Source organism: Euprymna scolopes, chromosome 37 (genome assembly GCF_053919585.1).
Source record: "Euprymna scolopes isolate OS-2025 chromosome 37, ASM5391958v1, whole genome shotgun sequence".
Lineage (NCBI taxonomy): Eukaryota > Metazoa > Mollusca > Cephalopoda > Sepiida > Sepiolidae > Euprymna > Euprymna scolopes.
In genome coordinates, this window is record NC_136518.1 from 5,322,982 (window position 1) to 5,340,014 (window position 17,033).

Genomic DNA, 17,033 nt, shown 5'->3' on the forward strand with positions numbered 1-17,033 from the left:
AAAATTGGCCAAAAACATTAATTCCTTCACCCTAAACTCGGCCGTTTTGTACAAGGAGGGGTCGATTTTTTTTGCCAACATTTTAGCAAGTCATCGTCACCGTTGGATTGACTTCAGTTAATTTCAACGCTTTTGACTTCCGGTCGCGTCATGGAGACATCGGCTAAGACGTCTGCTTTTCTTTCACTTTCTTTTCCGCCTTTGTGTTAGAGGTTTGAGCCTGCCTGCCTACTATTTTTTTTTTTTTTTTTTTTTTTTTTATTTTAGCTCAACACACCTCCAAACACCCAGGCAACGCCGGGAACACAGGCTAGTTATATCTAAAATCGGATGAATTTTTTTTTTTTTTTTTTGGTGGTGATGGTGGAGGAGGGGGGATTACTAATTTATTTTAAAAAAAAATTTTTTTTAAATTTAAAACAAGAAAATTAAAACATTTTTATAATTAGAAATTTTTTATTTTCTTACATAGACTGAATTTTTTTTTTTTATAATTGAATTTTTTGTTTTGCTTGTAAATATTTTTTTAAGTTAAAAAAATTTTTTTTTAAATTTTTTACATATCTTCTTTTTTTTTTTTTTACATGCTAAGTCACCTAGAACAAGGTATCGTGCCACTTAGATGTAAGTGACTACTATTTGGGATAAAATTTGCAGAGATGGGAGTTGAGCAGCAAGGTAACTGTTCACTTAACTTCTGCATATCACTATAGTCAAAGAAGGAATCTGATAGGTAATTCCAAAGTCTGGCAATTTGCGAGAAGAAATTATCTGAGTAGAAGGCTATCCTCTCATCTAGGGATCTCTACAGTGTAGGGGTGTGATTTTGCTGTTTGTCGAGTTAATCAAGGGGGTTTATCTTAAAGGGGTACAGGTGCTTGAAGTTCGTCCAAGCACATTCTATTAAAGAATTTGTAAACTAGGCAGAAGGATGCAACAGAGGTTGGAGTTTGGTTGATAATACTGGACCTATTAGGTTAGTGACTTTTTTGAATACATCTTTATATATATATATATATATATATATATATATATATATATAGAAACATAACAAAATTCAAATCAATTTTCATCTATAATATAAATCTCACCTATCTGTTTAAATGTATGCATGTATGTATGTACGCTTGTATGTCTGCCTAAAACTTTCAACAGAGGCGATGGATTTTCACGAGATTGGAATCCTTTGGAAGCTCGACCCTTCGGATGACAAATATCGAAAAATTGGCTAAAAACAGTAATTCTTTCACCCTCAACTGGGCACTTTTCTACAGGGAGGGGTCGTTTTTCTCACCAATATTTTCGAAAGTTATACCCTCTTTTTGATCGACTAGACTTAATTTAAACATTTGTCGCTTCCGGTTTGGCGATGGGCGCAACAGCAAAGACATTACGTTCTTTTCCTCCTTCACAATATGGGTTTGAGCCTGTCTGCTTATTACCACTTTTTTTTTTTTTTTTTGCTCAACACACACCTCCAAACACCCGGGCAAAGCCAGGCACCCAGACTAGTTTATAATATAAATCCCACTTGTCTGTTTAAATGTGTGTATGTATGTATGTTTGTATGTCTAGCAAAACTTTGGACAGAGATAACAGATTTTCACGAAATTGGTCGAAAACATTACTTCCTTCACCCTCAACTGAACACTTGTACAGAGAAGGTCGATTTTTTACGTAGACATTTTTTATTTTAATAGAAATTAGTAATAGAATTGTTTTAAGTATTCTATTTAGAAATATTATATAAAGTAGATTTATTTTTAATTTAATTTACATTTCATTTATTTTTAATTATTAATACAACAAAATCAGCTGCGTTTAAAAACGAAAGTAACTTTTCCTTTAAGTTATAAGATTTTATTTCCCTGTTTGAATTTCATAAAGATGGCCGTGTTTTGTTCTTCCAAAAACTTAAAACATGATCAACTTTCAGAAAATCCTAACAACTTAGGATATTTGGTATATCTTAAATAGTATGCGACCAAACCCTAACCCACCCAGCAGTTTCTATGCAACACTGGGTATGTACATGTAGTAAAAAAATATAACTTCAAAAAGAAATATTTTTAAAAAATAATGAAAATTATGATTTAGGAGGCACAACAGAAATTTTTTTTTAAATGAACATTTTTTTTTTTTAAACATCTGCACTATGTTGGGTCTCTAAACCATTATAATTTTCAAATTTTTAATGAATTTAAAGAGTGGAAATACTGTCACTAATTAAAAAAAAATATTCATTAAATTAAATTTTTCAAAAAGATGCAACTTTAGTTCACACACATTTGACTTTTTCTTCGGTTCATGCGTGTTCATTTTCATCGTTTGTGCTGGTAAATTATTGGTCCACCGACTTAGTCGAATTTGGACCTTAGAATTCACCCTCGTCCGTTCGTCCCCAAAATTCTCAATAACTACTCATTACATTTTTCTGAAATTTTGCATGAAGTTACAACTACGCAAGGGAGGAAATGTAACCTTCTCGGATTTTTTATAAAAATTCTGGTTGCGTCCCCAGGGGGTCAAAATGGCCAAAAATAGCACTTTCCGGGACATAGAATCTTTTCCAACCATTAGATTTTGCTGAAAATTACCGAAAAGCAAGAACACATGGATATACAACTCAAAACATAATATTTGACCCTGCAAAAAAAAAAAAAAAAAAAAAAAAAAAAAACACCTTTTGCAGCTAATTTTTCTTTTTCTCCTAAAATTCAAGGCATCAGTCGGCGGACCATATAGCTTTTGGCTTGTTTCAATTAACTTTGTAGATGGGAGGGAGGTCTCTTCCTTCAGTTCTTTTCTCTTTCAATTCGTAGTCTTCCATTATATTGTTCCCAAATCATCTTTTCCTGTCTTCAAAGTTTCACTTCCTGTCAAATTCATTAACTCTTATCCTAGAGAGCCCCTTGAGCCTTGATAAATGGTTATTAGTAAAAAAACAAAAAAAAAATCTGAAAACACTGAATATTTACACTCAGTATCCTGGTTCCTTTCATCAAAACGTTCCAATGCTGTTCTGGCTGTCCTAATGCCAAGTTTCCAGTGATTGTGTTTGTGGGGATTGCCAGTGTCAATTCTACTGTTTACATTCTTGCCTGATGACTTCTTTCTAGGTCTTCTTCGGGCACCCGGTTTTGTTTTTGCGGGACCATCTTAAATGCAGGTATACTCCTTGCGTCTTTCAACATACCAAAATTATGGAGATTGACCATGCCTATTTTCCCACCGTTTACAGTCTTGCTTGATGGCTTCTTTCCAGGTCTTCTTAGGGCATCTAGCTTTGTTTTTGCTGTTCAGTCTTAGGTCTGAATGTGACATGACAAACCCGAAGGGCAGTTGGGCTCCCCAAGGGAGGGAGCGAAAACTTAAAATTCACTATAAAAAAACAGCCAAACATAACTCTTTATTAACTATGGTGCATCCGGGTGACAGCAAAAATCCTTGCTGAGAGAAAATCACAAAATAATAAATAATTGCTTTATTCATCTTTGTTTTCTCCGTCAACAACAATATCACTTTAAAGGCTAAGCAAAAATCTATGCGGTGAACCGGTGCAAATAATGCAAATTCATATATTGGAGAATGAATGTTTACACCTCGAGGACAGTCATCTGACCTTTGGGATCACAAGTGTGACCCCGAAGGTGCGATTACGTGGGAATTCTAAAAGGGGCCAATTTAGACATGGCAAAAGTGACACTGTTGTGGTTGATTGGTTAGGGGAAACACCCCACGTTACCCTGCTTTGCACTATATAATCATGTGCTGAGCTGAAAAGTCAGTCAGTGATTCAGTTGAGCGTAATTGCTTACCACCCCCTCTATGATGCCCAGTATTACTGATACTGCACTACCAAAAAAGAAAGAACGAGGGAAGGCCCAAAGACTAATTGTCAACTTATATGAACTCAATATTTGTGAATTGTAAGAGCATTGTACATACATTATATATATATATATATATATATATATATATCTTTTTGTTTGAAAAATTAATCAGTAGAAGAAGCTGAGTTTGTTTTCTTTCCTACCAGAAGGCAAATTGTGAATTACTGTTTCTTTTTCCTTAGCGGGCGACCAACCAGCGAGATGACAGCATATCAAACCTGACATGAGTGAACTTAACAGGCACTGGCCGCGAATGAAAGACTGACCAGTGCAATAAACGGGTTCTACTGTATGGAAAAAGGTCACATCTGATCATTGTTGATCAGAATAATGACTCAGACAAGGTCAGAGGCCACACTTTGGTAACTTGCGACCAGGATAGCGGCACTTTGATTCCATGACCGAAGATTGACGCTTACGTGAAAAGGGGTCCCTTGGGAAGAGATCCCTTCACATTTGCAAGTGCTAATATATCCCTCGTTTTTTTTTTTCAACATATTTAGAGAAAACTGTTTGTCCTTATTTGGACATCAAATTTTGAGATGGCCAATTTCTCAACTAGAATATTTGACCAACTGTTCTGGATCTGGTTTGGCTTAATGTTGCATATTCACCGAATCATTTGCCCTGTCATTGGAATTTGTTTCCTCGGCTCTTTCAAGAATCATGTATTCACAAGAGAGATTACACAAAGGTTACTACTCTCCATTGTAAAAGTACTGTTATGGAACTGGCTGGATTTGAACTTGGCGCACCTAGATTGTTAGTTCCCATCGATAGCTACTTTACCATAAGCACCTCCCCAGATCTTAATGAAAAATAATCGCGATTAACAATATATTCCTGTGCATTTTCTGACATTTGGTGAGGAGGCAAAAAAAGGGAAGAGAAAGAGAAAAACTTACTTCATTCTTGCCATCTTCATCCTTCTCTTCCGCGTCGAGATCAGACGTCTTCGGACTGGCATCATCATCAGATGCAGTAATTTGACTCTTGTTATCTGCAGCTTGTTTGTCGCCAGCTTCGATGCTTTTCATTAAGGAGGAACCTGAAAGACGAACAAGAAAACAAAAACATGCCACTTTGTGCGGTTCAAGCGACAGCACTTCTCCATTCCTCGTGATGAAGATTACGAGAAAGCATTTAAAAACATCAGAAGAAAAGATATTTGAAGAACTAAAAATTGAAGAACTAAAAATTGAATTTATTATTCATAATTAGCCATTTCGGAATTTTTTGAGATGAGGATTGAGAATTTGTTTTGCTTGGACTATTATTCTTGCCTTTATTATTAGGGCTATGACAACAGCATATTCTTTTCATTATTTTGACTCTCTAGTGTATATCAGTTAATATCTGACATGTTTTTATATAGAGTAATGTAGTTCTTAATTGATTAACTGTATCTGTGTCGGATATATACTAGAGACAAAACAATAAGGTTATTCTCTTGTCATAACCCTAGTTATTATATTCACAATGTTTCAACCGATGTAATCTCAAAAAATTTGTCAGGTACATCTTTTTTGAATTTCAGAAACCCATACAGAATTTTGAACTGAAATCTATATATATAAAAACAAGAAAAAAAAATGTTAAAAATGTAATTTCTCATCAAAGGTTAGAGCAAGGAAAAAATCAGAAAATTCATTAAAAGTAAAGAGCAGAACTAGAGTTATGTGTGCAGGAAGTTGGATCATGGGTAGAAGTCCTGAGTGAAAAGTGGGGAGAAAGAGAAAACTCCCCCACTTTGGCCCGTAAGTTAGCTGTGTTCAGACACCTTTTTTCAAAGTTGCGTCCTTGTGGGTCCATCCTATGTGTGGATGACAAGAAGCTGATGTAACGTGTAAACGAATAAGACATCATCAAGCTGGCGATTTTGTTCCATTATTTATGCCACAAAGAAAGGCGCAAAAACTTTGGCTGCTTCATCACCACTAAGACCACTTTCATAACTACATGTTACTATCCAATGAGCCAACTACTTGGGTGTTTATGAGAGAGAGAGAAGCTGTTTCTGTTCATTAGATGATAACAGGCAATTTGATTGGATGAAATGTTTCTGTTCATTAGATGATAACAGGCAATTTGATTGGATGAAATGTTTCTGTTCATTCGATGATAACAGGCAATTTGATTGGATGAAATGTTTCTGTTCATTAGATGATAACAGGCAATTTGATTGGATGAAATGTTTCTGTTCATTAGATGATAACAGGCAATTTGATTGGATGAAATGTTTCTGTTCATTAGATGATAACAGGCAATTTGATTGGATGAAATGTTTCTGTTCATTAGATGATAACAGGCAATTTGATTGGATGAAATGTTTCTGTTCATTAGATGATAACAGGCAATTTGATTGGATGAAATGTTTCTGTTCATTAGATGATAACAGGCAATTTGATTGGATGAAATGTTTCTGTTCATTAGATGATAACAGGCAATTTGATTGGATGAAATGTTTCTGTTCATTAGATGATAACAGGCAATTTGATTGGATGAAATGTTTCTGTTCATTCGATGATAACAGGCAATTTGATTGGATGAAATGTTTCTGTTCATTAGATGATAACAGGCAATTTGATTGGATGAAATGTTTCTGTTCATTAGATGATAACAGGCAATTTGATTGGATGAAATGTTTCTGTTCATTAGATGATAACAGGCAATTTGATTGGATGAAATGTTTCTGTTCATTCGATGATAACAGGCAATTTGATTGGATGAAATGTTTCTGTTCATTCGATGATAACAGGCAATTTGATTGGATGAAATGGCTTATTAATGCTAAAGGAGTACATTAAAATCTTAAAAGGTGAAGGGGGTCCTGCTGATCGATTAAATTATCATATTCGATTTAATATCCATCTCACAGGCAGGCATGTGTTAAACGGCTTAAAATAACTGGCTCCAAAACTAATCTTTGGTCATCATTGTCATGGCTACGGCATTCACCCTGTGTCAGTAAGGTTAGTTCTTTCTAACAAGTTTACCACGTTGTGACTACTGGCTGACCAGGCACAGCGATCCAAGGTTGTTTTCGTTATGAGCACAAACCATTTGCTCTTCCAGCAACCGATGCCATAAAGGTGAGGGCCCAGAATCAGTTCAGCTCCCTGCTTCACTATCCTGAGTCAGGTTTTGTGTTTGCCACCACGACGCTTCTTCCAGTTAGGTGGTGGTGCTCGATCAATGACTTCTTGGATGAAGTCACTTGTGCACCGTCGAAAGGGATGACCAAACAAATGAGGGTGTCTGGCCAGGAGAGATTTTTGGGGGAGTGGATCTTGCAGCAAGTGCAAATTTGCAAATTGTACTGCTGGGGATAAACTGTTACCAGCAAACATGGAAGATGCGGTGTAGCTCAAGTACCTCCAGTCTGTGTAGGTCACTTGCCTGCATAAGCCAAGTTTTGCAGCCATAAAGGTAATTAGTGCAAACGAGGGCCTAGTATTTTTGGTAAGGTTTTTCATTTATCTCTCAAGTCCATTTTTATCCCTTCCTCCCATGTTTGTCTTGGCTTTCCTCTGAACTGAACCTGCTACTCCAACTATTCTACAAACCCAAGATCTACCATGCATTCTTTTAATGTGACCATACCAAGTAGGTCATCTAAATCTGCATACCTTCCTCTGAGGTCATCAGAACTTGGTCTGTTTTTAAGATGCACACTAAACATCTATCATATCATTTTCATATCATTTCTCTCCATGCAACACATGTCCCCAACCCTCACTGACCAGGTTTCACTTCCATATATGACAACACTGCATACACATACTTGATAGCTTTGTTTTTATTTTTATAGGAAACTAGAAAGGAGACCTGGTATTGTCTGGGATTAAATAAGGATCAACAAAATTCAATATTTTTATATTGAGGTTGGAAAGTTCTCATTGGTTGGTTGTCCTAACCATAATTATATATAAGATTGTCCAAATCATTGACGATGTATGGCACAATCACGTTGACACACTGGTTCTCGCCAAATCACCAAAATTAAGCAACGTTGAGCCTGGCCAGTATCAGATGAGTGACCATTTGGGAAGGTGAGGCGCTGTATGTACCTTCTGAGAAGGTTGGGCATGGGGCCAGCACCCTCACCCTATAAAAAGAACTCCTCACTACAAAAACAAAAAGTTGTAGATGGTCTATGCCCCCCCCCCCCCGAGGCTCAAGGGCTATGGATGGATGGAAATCATTGGGGCCATACCCTCATTATTAATCAAAAACATTTTAATAGATCCGCACTTCTAATACTTTTATCATCAAAATCAATGAAATCAACCATTTTTCACTCAAATTGATTGCTTGCTCTAATCAGGGACCCACCATGGTGCACTGGGAAAAAACTTCAATGTCAATGACAATCCACAATATATTGTAGTCTACATTGCACTGTAGAAAACACTGTCGATTTTATGGAATTTTTATATAATGGCTTAAATTCAAATCCAATATCAAGGTCAAAATTAGACTGTTCCTTCTTTAATTGGATTTATTTTTGCAATTATTGATACTTATAGGAGGCATTCCGATTCAAAATCTATCTAAGAACACAACCAGACACATGAAGCAGATTTGTGTGAATTTTTTTTTTAAATCAGTCTAGCTATTTCAGAGTCCATAGGAAACGAACTCAGACACATACATAGACATAGTGCCTTCTATATATCAATAGAAAATAGATTTGCATGCATGTATATATATATATATATATATGTCCAAACCCTCACCCCATCTCTAACTGTAAAAACAGTTAACCTGAGTAACCCACATGTTTTTCTTTGTAACTAAACAGTTTAAGTATTTCAATGTTTTCTTAGAAGCAAAAAAAAAAAAAAAAAGAAAAAAAAAAAAAAAGAATCCGGAGTCAGGTATAAGATAATGTGAGAAATTCTTTGAGGAAGGGAAGCAGTATAAATAAAATCCTCTCAGAAAACCAATTAAAATCAAATCCATGGCTCCGAGGACTCAATAAATTAAAAAGCTACCAACACCACTGCATAACGTTAAACTTATCTAATCTACTGGAGAAGGTCGGTAGTTACATCGGCTGAAACATTGGAAATGGAGAAGAATGGTAAAAAAAGAAAAATATATTAATTCTTCCAAAAAAAAAAAAAAAAAAAAAAAAATTCAAAACAGACTGATAATGATAGCTAGAAAAATACTTGATACTCCTGCCCCCACTCACTGGGTGTATAAACATATCGATTTCCCCATTTATGAATCTGCAGCAACAGTAAAAACTTTCTGAAATCTTTACATAAAAGAATATTTTCATTAAACAAGTATTTTTTAGTGTTTATTCTCAGCCTTTTGGACAGAATCTTGTATCAACTTTAATTTTCGCATAATTGAACAACGTTTTTAGTAGATTAATGAATTTCCTTATGCGAACATTCGAACATGAATCATAAAAATTTTGTACAAAGTTTGATTCTTACGTTTAATTATTAGGTTGGTGCAAAAACATTTTCTCACCTGTGTTACTCTCATATATGACTAGCGGGGGGGGGGGGGGGTACCCGGCGTTGCCCGGGTGTTTGTAGGTGTAAAAGAAAAAAAAAAAGAAAAAAGTGTTTTGAACCCGTGGCGAACCCAAAGGTGGAAAAGAAAGCGAAAGAAAACATGAACTTTTACCACAACGCTACAACAAAGCCATAGGAAGTGAAAAGCGTTCAAATTTAGCAATGCCAAATCAAAAAGTTGACTTGCAGAAAAGAACGTTGTTTGGGGGCCAATTCAGCTTTCCGCTGTTTCATTTTGTTTCGCTCCACGATGTTGGGGAAAATCAACTCCCCACAAGAAGGGAGTGTCCAAATGAATAGCAATTGTCTGATATGAGGGATTTCCCCGACATTGATCAAAGCTAATTGCTTTCTGGACATCACGGCACGAAAGGCCAGGGAGCTGCCTTTGTTTTCGATTAGTTTCACTTTTATACGAAAAAGACCAACAAACACACGAGAGGAAAGAATAGCGTGAATTTTCTAAAAGTCGATCAAAATAAATCTAGAGATGACGTCCCTTTGCAAATCGTAGATATTATAATCTAGGGAGTATATAAAAAGTTCTGAGACATAGTAACCCTCCCCCACCCCACCGAGAACCCCTGCGAAAAAAGCCTTAGCTGGACATACAAAAACGCACGCGGCAATTTTGCCTTTTATATAGATAGATGTTTGAATTCATTCATTGATATTTATATCCATGTTATATATTATTTTAAAGCACATTTTTTCACTATCAAATAGTTTTATTCGTTACCGTTCTCAATCTCTTCAATCATTTTTTTGCAGGCTTTTTGACAGCATGGACAAAATTCAAATCAGCACACAATTTTCTTGTTCCAGCTCAAACTAGGCCGAAAAGCTGCCAAGACAGCTCGTGATACCAATGTGTTTGACCCAGGAACCACTAACGTGTGACACAAGGATGGTTCAAGAAATTTCACAATGGTGACGCCAGCCTCAAAGATGAAGACAATTGCGGCCGATCGACTGCAGTTGATAACGGACATTTGAAAGCCTTAATTGAAGCCTATCCTCACAAAAACCACACGAGAAGTTGCTATTGGACTAGACAGTCTTTCGCCATGATAACAAGTGGATCTTCTACAACAACCAGCGAGTTCCGTGCAGTGGTTGGATTACGGAGAAGCTCCACAACACTTCCCGAAGCCGAAATTGCACAAAAAAGGTAATGGTGACTGACTGGTGGTCTGAAGCTGGTCTCATCCATCACAGCTTCTTGAATCCGGCCAAAAAAATTACAGCAGAGAAGTACTGCCGACAAATTGACAAAATGCACCAGAAGCTCAAATGTATGTACCCAATATGAACGGACCAATTATCTTCCATGACAACACTCACCCGCACGTTGCTCAACTTCAGAAGCTGAATGAATTGGTCTTTGAGACTGCCTCATCCGCCAAATTCACCGGATCTCTTGCCCACTGACTATCACTTTTTCAAGTATCTCGAAAACTTCCTGTGTGAAAAACGCTTCAAAAGCCGAGATGATACCAAATTGGCCTTCAATGAACTCTGATGAGATAAATAAACTGGTTTCTCATTAGCAAAAATGTGCTGATTCTAATGGTTCTTATTTTGGTTAATAAAGTTTATTATGAAAGGAGTTATGATCTTTTGAAGTTAACATCAAAAAACGACATTTTTGCACCAAGCTAATACAATTTTTAGCTTTCTAGAAACGTGTTAGCTTCGCTTTGCTTTGAAACTTAGAATAAAATCACAATATACCATCACTTTGGTTCATCTGTTTAAAGGTAGACATAGATAATGTTACAATGTCAAGAATTTATTAGTAGACGTTTCGTGATTATTATTGTTATTAGGCACTTTCTCAAAGTATTTTGAGTTTAGTCTTGTGTTCAAGATTAGTAGTCTTGATTGGCTCAGTTCAGATTTGAATTTATATAACAATATATTTTTGAAAGACATTCCTTAAAATATAGTTCAAATTGTTACAAATAACAAGCTCAATAAAGATACATTTTCGACTTCAGAGCACATATGCTAGTAAGATACATTCAATGACCAAAAGACAGAATCAATTCACAATCGTAATTTTTATTTTTTACTTAAAATATAGGCAAATACGATTTCATAGCATTAAAAGATTTGAGTTAGTCTCGATTTTTTTCATGCAAACCTTTTTCCTGTCGACAGAAAGAATTTGTTAAATCATTGGACTTACTCAGAGATGTATTTTAATCATTTACATATCCCCCCCTTATCTCAATTGTATATACATTTTATATTATTGTATATACATTTTATACAAACTCCTATTCGCTTTTTTTTCCCCCCATTTGTATATCCCCGAGTATTACTCTTGCGTGAAAATTTCATTGGATTTATTTTTTTTTTTTTTTGCATCTCTTCATAATTCATGATTAACTACTGATGAGTTTGTTGGTGAAAGGGGTCCCTAGGGTTTTTCCATATATTTTTAAGGCATTTTATATATATGTGTGTGTGTGTATATATATATATATATATATATATATATATATATATATATATATTAGATGACAAAATAATAAACTTCTTTACTGCACATTATTTATAAAGATAGAATATAAGAGACATTTTTATACAGCATTTCTTCACAGGCCGGACGTGATGTGAACAAGAATGACCCACCCCCCATATTAGTGTCCAATCAAAAAAAATTGCAAAAAAAACAAAAGTTGTTCTTAACATAGGGAGGTTGGGGAGTGTTTATTCTGAAAGGCGTTCTTAGCATGGAGGGGGAGGGGATTTTTTTTTTTACATGGGGAGGTTGGAGTGTTTATTCCGAAAGCCGTTCTTAGCATGGGGAGGTTGATGAGCGTTTATTTTGAAAGCCGTTTTTAGAGGGGGCTGGGGTAATTGTCGTTCAGGTTCGCCCTTCACAGATATGTCCTTTTATGAATTTTTGCAAATGAAATTAAAGAAGCCGGGGTATTGTTGGGTCACAGATTAGTGTTTTTGTTTTGTAAATAGAACTCATATGATAAAAATTAACGTACTTATGTCTGGCTTCAATAATCCGTCGTTCTCACGTCTTAGTGTTATTATTGCGGTTCATATAATGTAATCATCCAAATAAGTAATCCTCATCTCAAAAAGAAAAACTTCAGAAAAATAATTCCGATAATCATCTCGGCAAATTTATATTCATCAGCAAAGGAGAGGAGGCTTAATCTCAGTAATAAATGGGAACGGTTTTATAATCGTTCACTGTGCAGAGGAAGACAACTCACTTTTACTAAGAGATTTGTTCATTTTTTTCATTGTATAATTTAGGACGCTCAATACCAAGATTTTTTTGCTTTTTTTTTATTATGTTATCAAATTATTTGTATTATTAGTGTTATCAAATTATTTGTATTATTAGTGTTATCAAATTATTTGTATTATTAGTGTTATCAAATTATTTGTATTATTAGTGTTATCAAATTATTTGTATTATTAATGTTATCAAATTATTTGTATTATTAATGTTATCAAATTATTTGTATTATTAATGTTATCAAATTATTTGTATTATTAATGTTATCAAATTATTTGTATTATTAATGTTATCAAATTATTTGTATTATTAATGTTATCAAATTATTTGTATTATTAATGTTATCAAATTATTTGTATTATTAATGTTATCAAATTATTTGTATTATTAATGTTATCAAATTATTTGTATTATTAATGTTATCAAATTATTTGTATTATTAATGTTATCAAATTATTTGTATTATTAATGTTATCAAATTATTTGTATTATTAGTGTTATCAAATTATTTGTATTATTAGTGTTATCAAATTATTTGTATTATTAATGTTATCAAATTATTTGTATTATTAATGTTATCAAATTATTTGTATTATTAGTGTTATCAAATTATTTGTATTATTAGTGTTATCAAATTATTTGTATTATTAATGTTATCAAATTATTTGTATTATTAATGTTATCAAATTATTTGTATTATTAGTGTTATCAAATTATTTGTATTATTAATGTTATCAAATTATTTGTATTATTAATGTTATCAAATTATTTGTATTATTAATGTTATCAAATTATTTGTATTATTAATGTTATCAAATTATTTGTATTATTAATGTTATCAAATTATTTGTATTATTAATGTTATCAAATTATTTGTATTATTAATGTTATCAAATTATTTGTATTATTAATGTTATCAAATTATTTGTATTATTAATGTTATCAAATTATTTGTATTATTAATGTTATCAAATTATTTGTATTATTAATGTTATCAAATTATTTGTATTATTAATGTTATCAAATTATTTGTATTATTAATGTTATCAAATTATTTGTATTATTAATGTTATCAAATTATTTGTATTATTAATGTTATCAAATTTGTTACATAAAAAGTCGCAGCTTTTTTTTTTTTTAAATTAATAAAAAAATATTGCTGCATTGAGCGTCCTAAATTATGCCATGAAAAAATTGAAGAATCTTTAGTAAAAAAGTGTTGTCTCCCTCTGCACAGTGAACGATTGTAAAACAGTGCCGATAAATGATAAAAAATTGTCTTTCACACACACAAACAAAAAAAAAAATCTTTTGTTCTTAATGTTTGTTACTTAAATATAAATCTAAGACACATTTAGAGAGTGCGAATTAGTTTAAATTTTTTTTTTTTTTGTAAAACTTTACTTGCATATTTATCTTTTACTTTAAGGAAACTTTAATTTCCATACTTATATATATAAGTTTTACCTCAATTAGTTTGTTTCACCTACAATAAGATTTACTTTGTGTCTGACAATAATAGAAAATTGATGAAAATAACTAGATGCTATCCTGGGCATAATTGATGCTGAAACCATTAACCACAACTGCAGAAAAACTAAACAAAAAGATTTTCCAATTTCACAAGAATACACAAAAGCAAAACCTTTTATCAGTTACATGGACAATACAATATTGTGAATAGTAAAAACAAGCTTTTTTTTTTGTTTTTTTTTTAAATAAACTTGCAAAAATGTGAAAATCCAATACTTCAAAAAAAAAAAAAAAAATTTTTAAAGGATATATTTGTTTTTTAAAAAAAAAAATAAACTTGCAAAAATGTGAAAATTCAATACTTAAAAAAAAAAAAAAAAAAAAAAAAAAAAAAAAAAAAATTTAAGGATATATTTGTTTTTTTTAAAAAAAAAAAAAACTTGCAAAAATGTGAAAATCTAACACTTTAAAGAAAAAAAAAACATTTTAAGGATACATTTTTTTGTTTTTAAATAAAAAATATACTTGCAAAAATGTGAAAATCTCTAACATTTTAAAAAGAAAAAAAAGAAACAAAGATATAATTTTTAAAATTACCAATAAAAAGCAAATTCATTTTTTTTTTTTGTAAATTGTTGAGAAAACCTTTAAATGATTATTTATCAGCGGAGTGTTGCAATAGTAATGCTTCCTATTTTTTATTCTACCTGAATCAATCAGAGGAGACTGCAAATTGCATTGTTATCATGACTGCACTTATGCATTTATGAACTGAAAATTTCATCTCTTGCAGATATTGACAGTATGGAGAAGAAAGCAACGTGTTATAAACACGCGCTAAAAGCAGAGACGCGTTATTGCATTCCTTCACGCAGAAAAAAAATATCTAACCAATCAACATTCACCTGTGCTTCTTGAACGTTTACAAAGCCAATGTAATTTATGTCAGTACGGTTATGAGATAGGTTCGTTGATTTCAGAGTGCCAACAGAGATGCGAGTAAGAAAATGCGCTACAAACTTTTATGACCGCGGCATCAAAAGAGATCGGCAAAAGTGGATTGAGAATTTTGGTGACTATGTAGAAAAATAAATTCTGGGACACAAAAGTTTGCTCGTTTTAATGGTACCACTCCCGTCTTCATAGCTCTTCAACATTTTTTTTTTTTTTTTTTTTTATTTAAAAAATAGGTACGAAATTAAACCTACCAAAATTATACATCCATGTTTTCATGCAGTTGATATTTTTCTGCGCAAAAAAAAATTTTTTGCACAGAAAAACCAGTAACACAGCAAATAGGAGTTTATTAAAATTTTGTTGAAAATAGTATCCATTGTATTTGAAATAAAAAAAAAATTAACCCAAATGTAATTAATTAAGTACTAATAAATACCCAGAAAATAATATTGTGCTACATAGTTCAATACAAATAAAACCACATTGTAAGAGATAATCTTTAATTTACTCCTTCAGTCCAGCAACTTTTGGAAGACTTTTTTTTTTTTTATTTGCTCCTATTCTTGTCTAAGTTGCCAGATTGACCTTTTTTACAGTCAAATTTCAATAATCTGGCTTCTTTTGAAGCAGTTTGGCCTTCAATAATTGCATTTGTCTTTTTTCAAAGCGTAACGTATGGACTAAGGAATAAACAAATGGAATATTATATAAACGTTTCATATTAGCAGTCGTAAACGATTCATAATTGCGAATTAAAAATCAGTTTCAAAAGGAAAAACAAACAAACACTGATCTTTAATTCACAATTATAAATCGTTTTACTCCATATTTATATAGCTCTAGGATACCTATACCTATTGAGCTTATATATATATATATATATATAAGTACAATGGGCACTGTTTTCTTTTAAAAGTATTAATATATTTACTAATACATCAAAATAAACTCTGCTCTTTAGACTCTAGGTCTAATTCCCTCTTATATATATATATATATTTCTTGCTGATTTAAAAAAAAAAAAAAGATAAATACGGTTATAAATAGCGGCTTTGCCTCAAAGCTCATTTTTACTTAGAAAATCACCCATAATTTATTTGGACGTATATACTAATTTTTTTAAAACAGTAATCTACGTATATGCATCTTCAGTATAGCTTGACTGTATCTAAGAATCAAACTCCAGACCATGTGTATCATCTTCCGACATGTTTAACTCTTCTTACGCCATGAGCTCCTAGATGATTTTACTGTTTATTTTTATAAACTTAGATTTACACATGGTCTGGAGTTCGATTCCTAGACACAGTCAAGCTACACTGAAGAGAGGTAGTTACCTCGAAACATGCATGTACATAGATGACTGTTTTATAAATAATAAAAAAAATAAAATATATAAAGACGGAAGTAGTTTGCTTGAAGCATTCCTTGTAAATAAATATGGAGGAGTATAGGAAGGTTATAGCAATGCAGGAAACCTCCATATTTATATTTTTGTATAATAAATCGATATTTGATTTGGACTAGCAATTTTTTCTTTTTTTAATCCTTTCAGAACGTTCTTCATGTGAAAAAATTATTTTGGCAAGTGAAACAATTTTAAATAATGAGCTAAAAATGCTTGAGGGGTAGATATAGAACATTGTTACCTGCATCATATTTTTAGCCCCCCCCCCCCCAGCCACACCCCTCTTATCTCTTTGACTTCCACTTTTAATTTTTACAAGGGGCAGGCCTCTATATTGCGAGTGAAACAGTCGCATTTGCGAGTGGTTTTTTATCCAAGTGGCAACTAGAAATAATGAAACGCTTATGTTTCAGTGATTGCATTTCTTTCAAAGCTCACTACTGAGCGAAAAATATCTTTTCAACCTTTTTTTTTTTTATTAAAAAAAAAAAAGG

General features: G+C 32.7%; 1 protein-coding gene across 10 annotated transcripts in view; it reads right to left on the minus strand.

The window, feature by feature from the left end:
• The window catches only part of LOC145261045 (uncharacterized), a 221,798-nt gene that overhangs the window by 23,468 nt on the left and 181,297 nt on the right, over positions 1-17,033 (minus strand). For all 10 annotated transcript variants that reach the window (XM_080119202.1, XM_080119200.1, XM_080119197.1 and 7 more), the window contains one exon: positions 4,799-4,941. In XM_080119202.1, the coding sequence (XP_079975328.1) occupies positions 4,799-4,941 (143 nt within the window). The remainder of the gene's footprint in view (positions 1-4,798; positions 4,942-17,033) is intronic.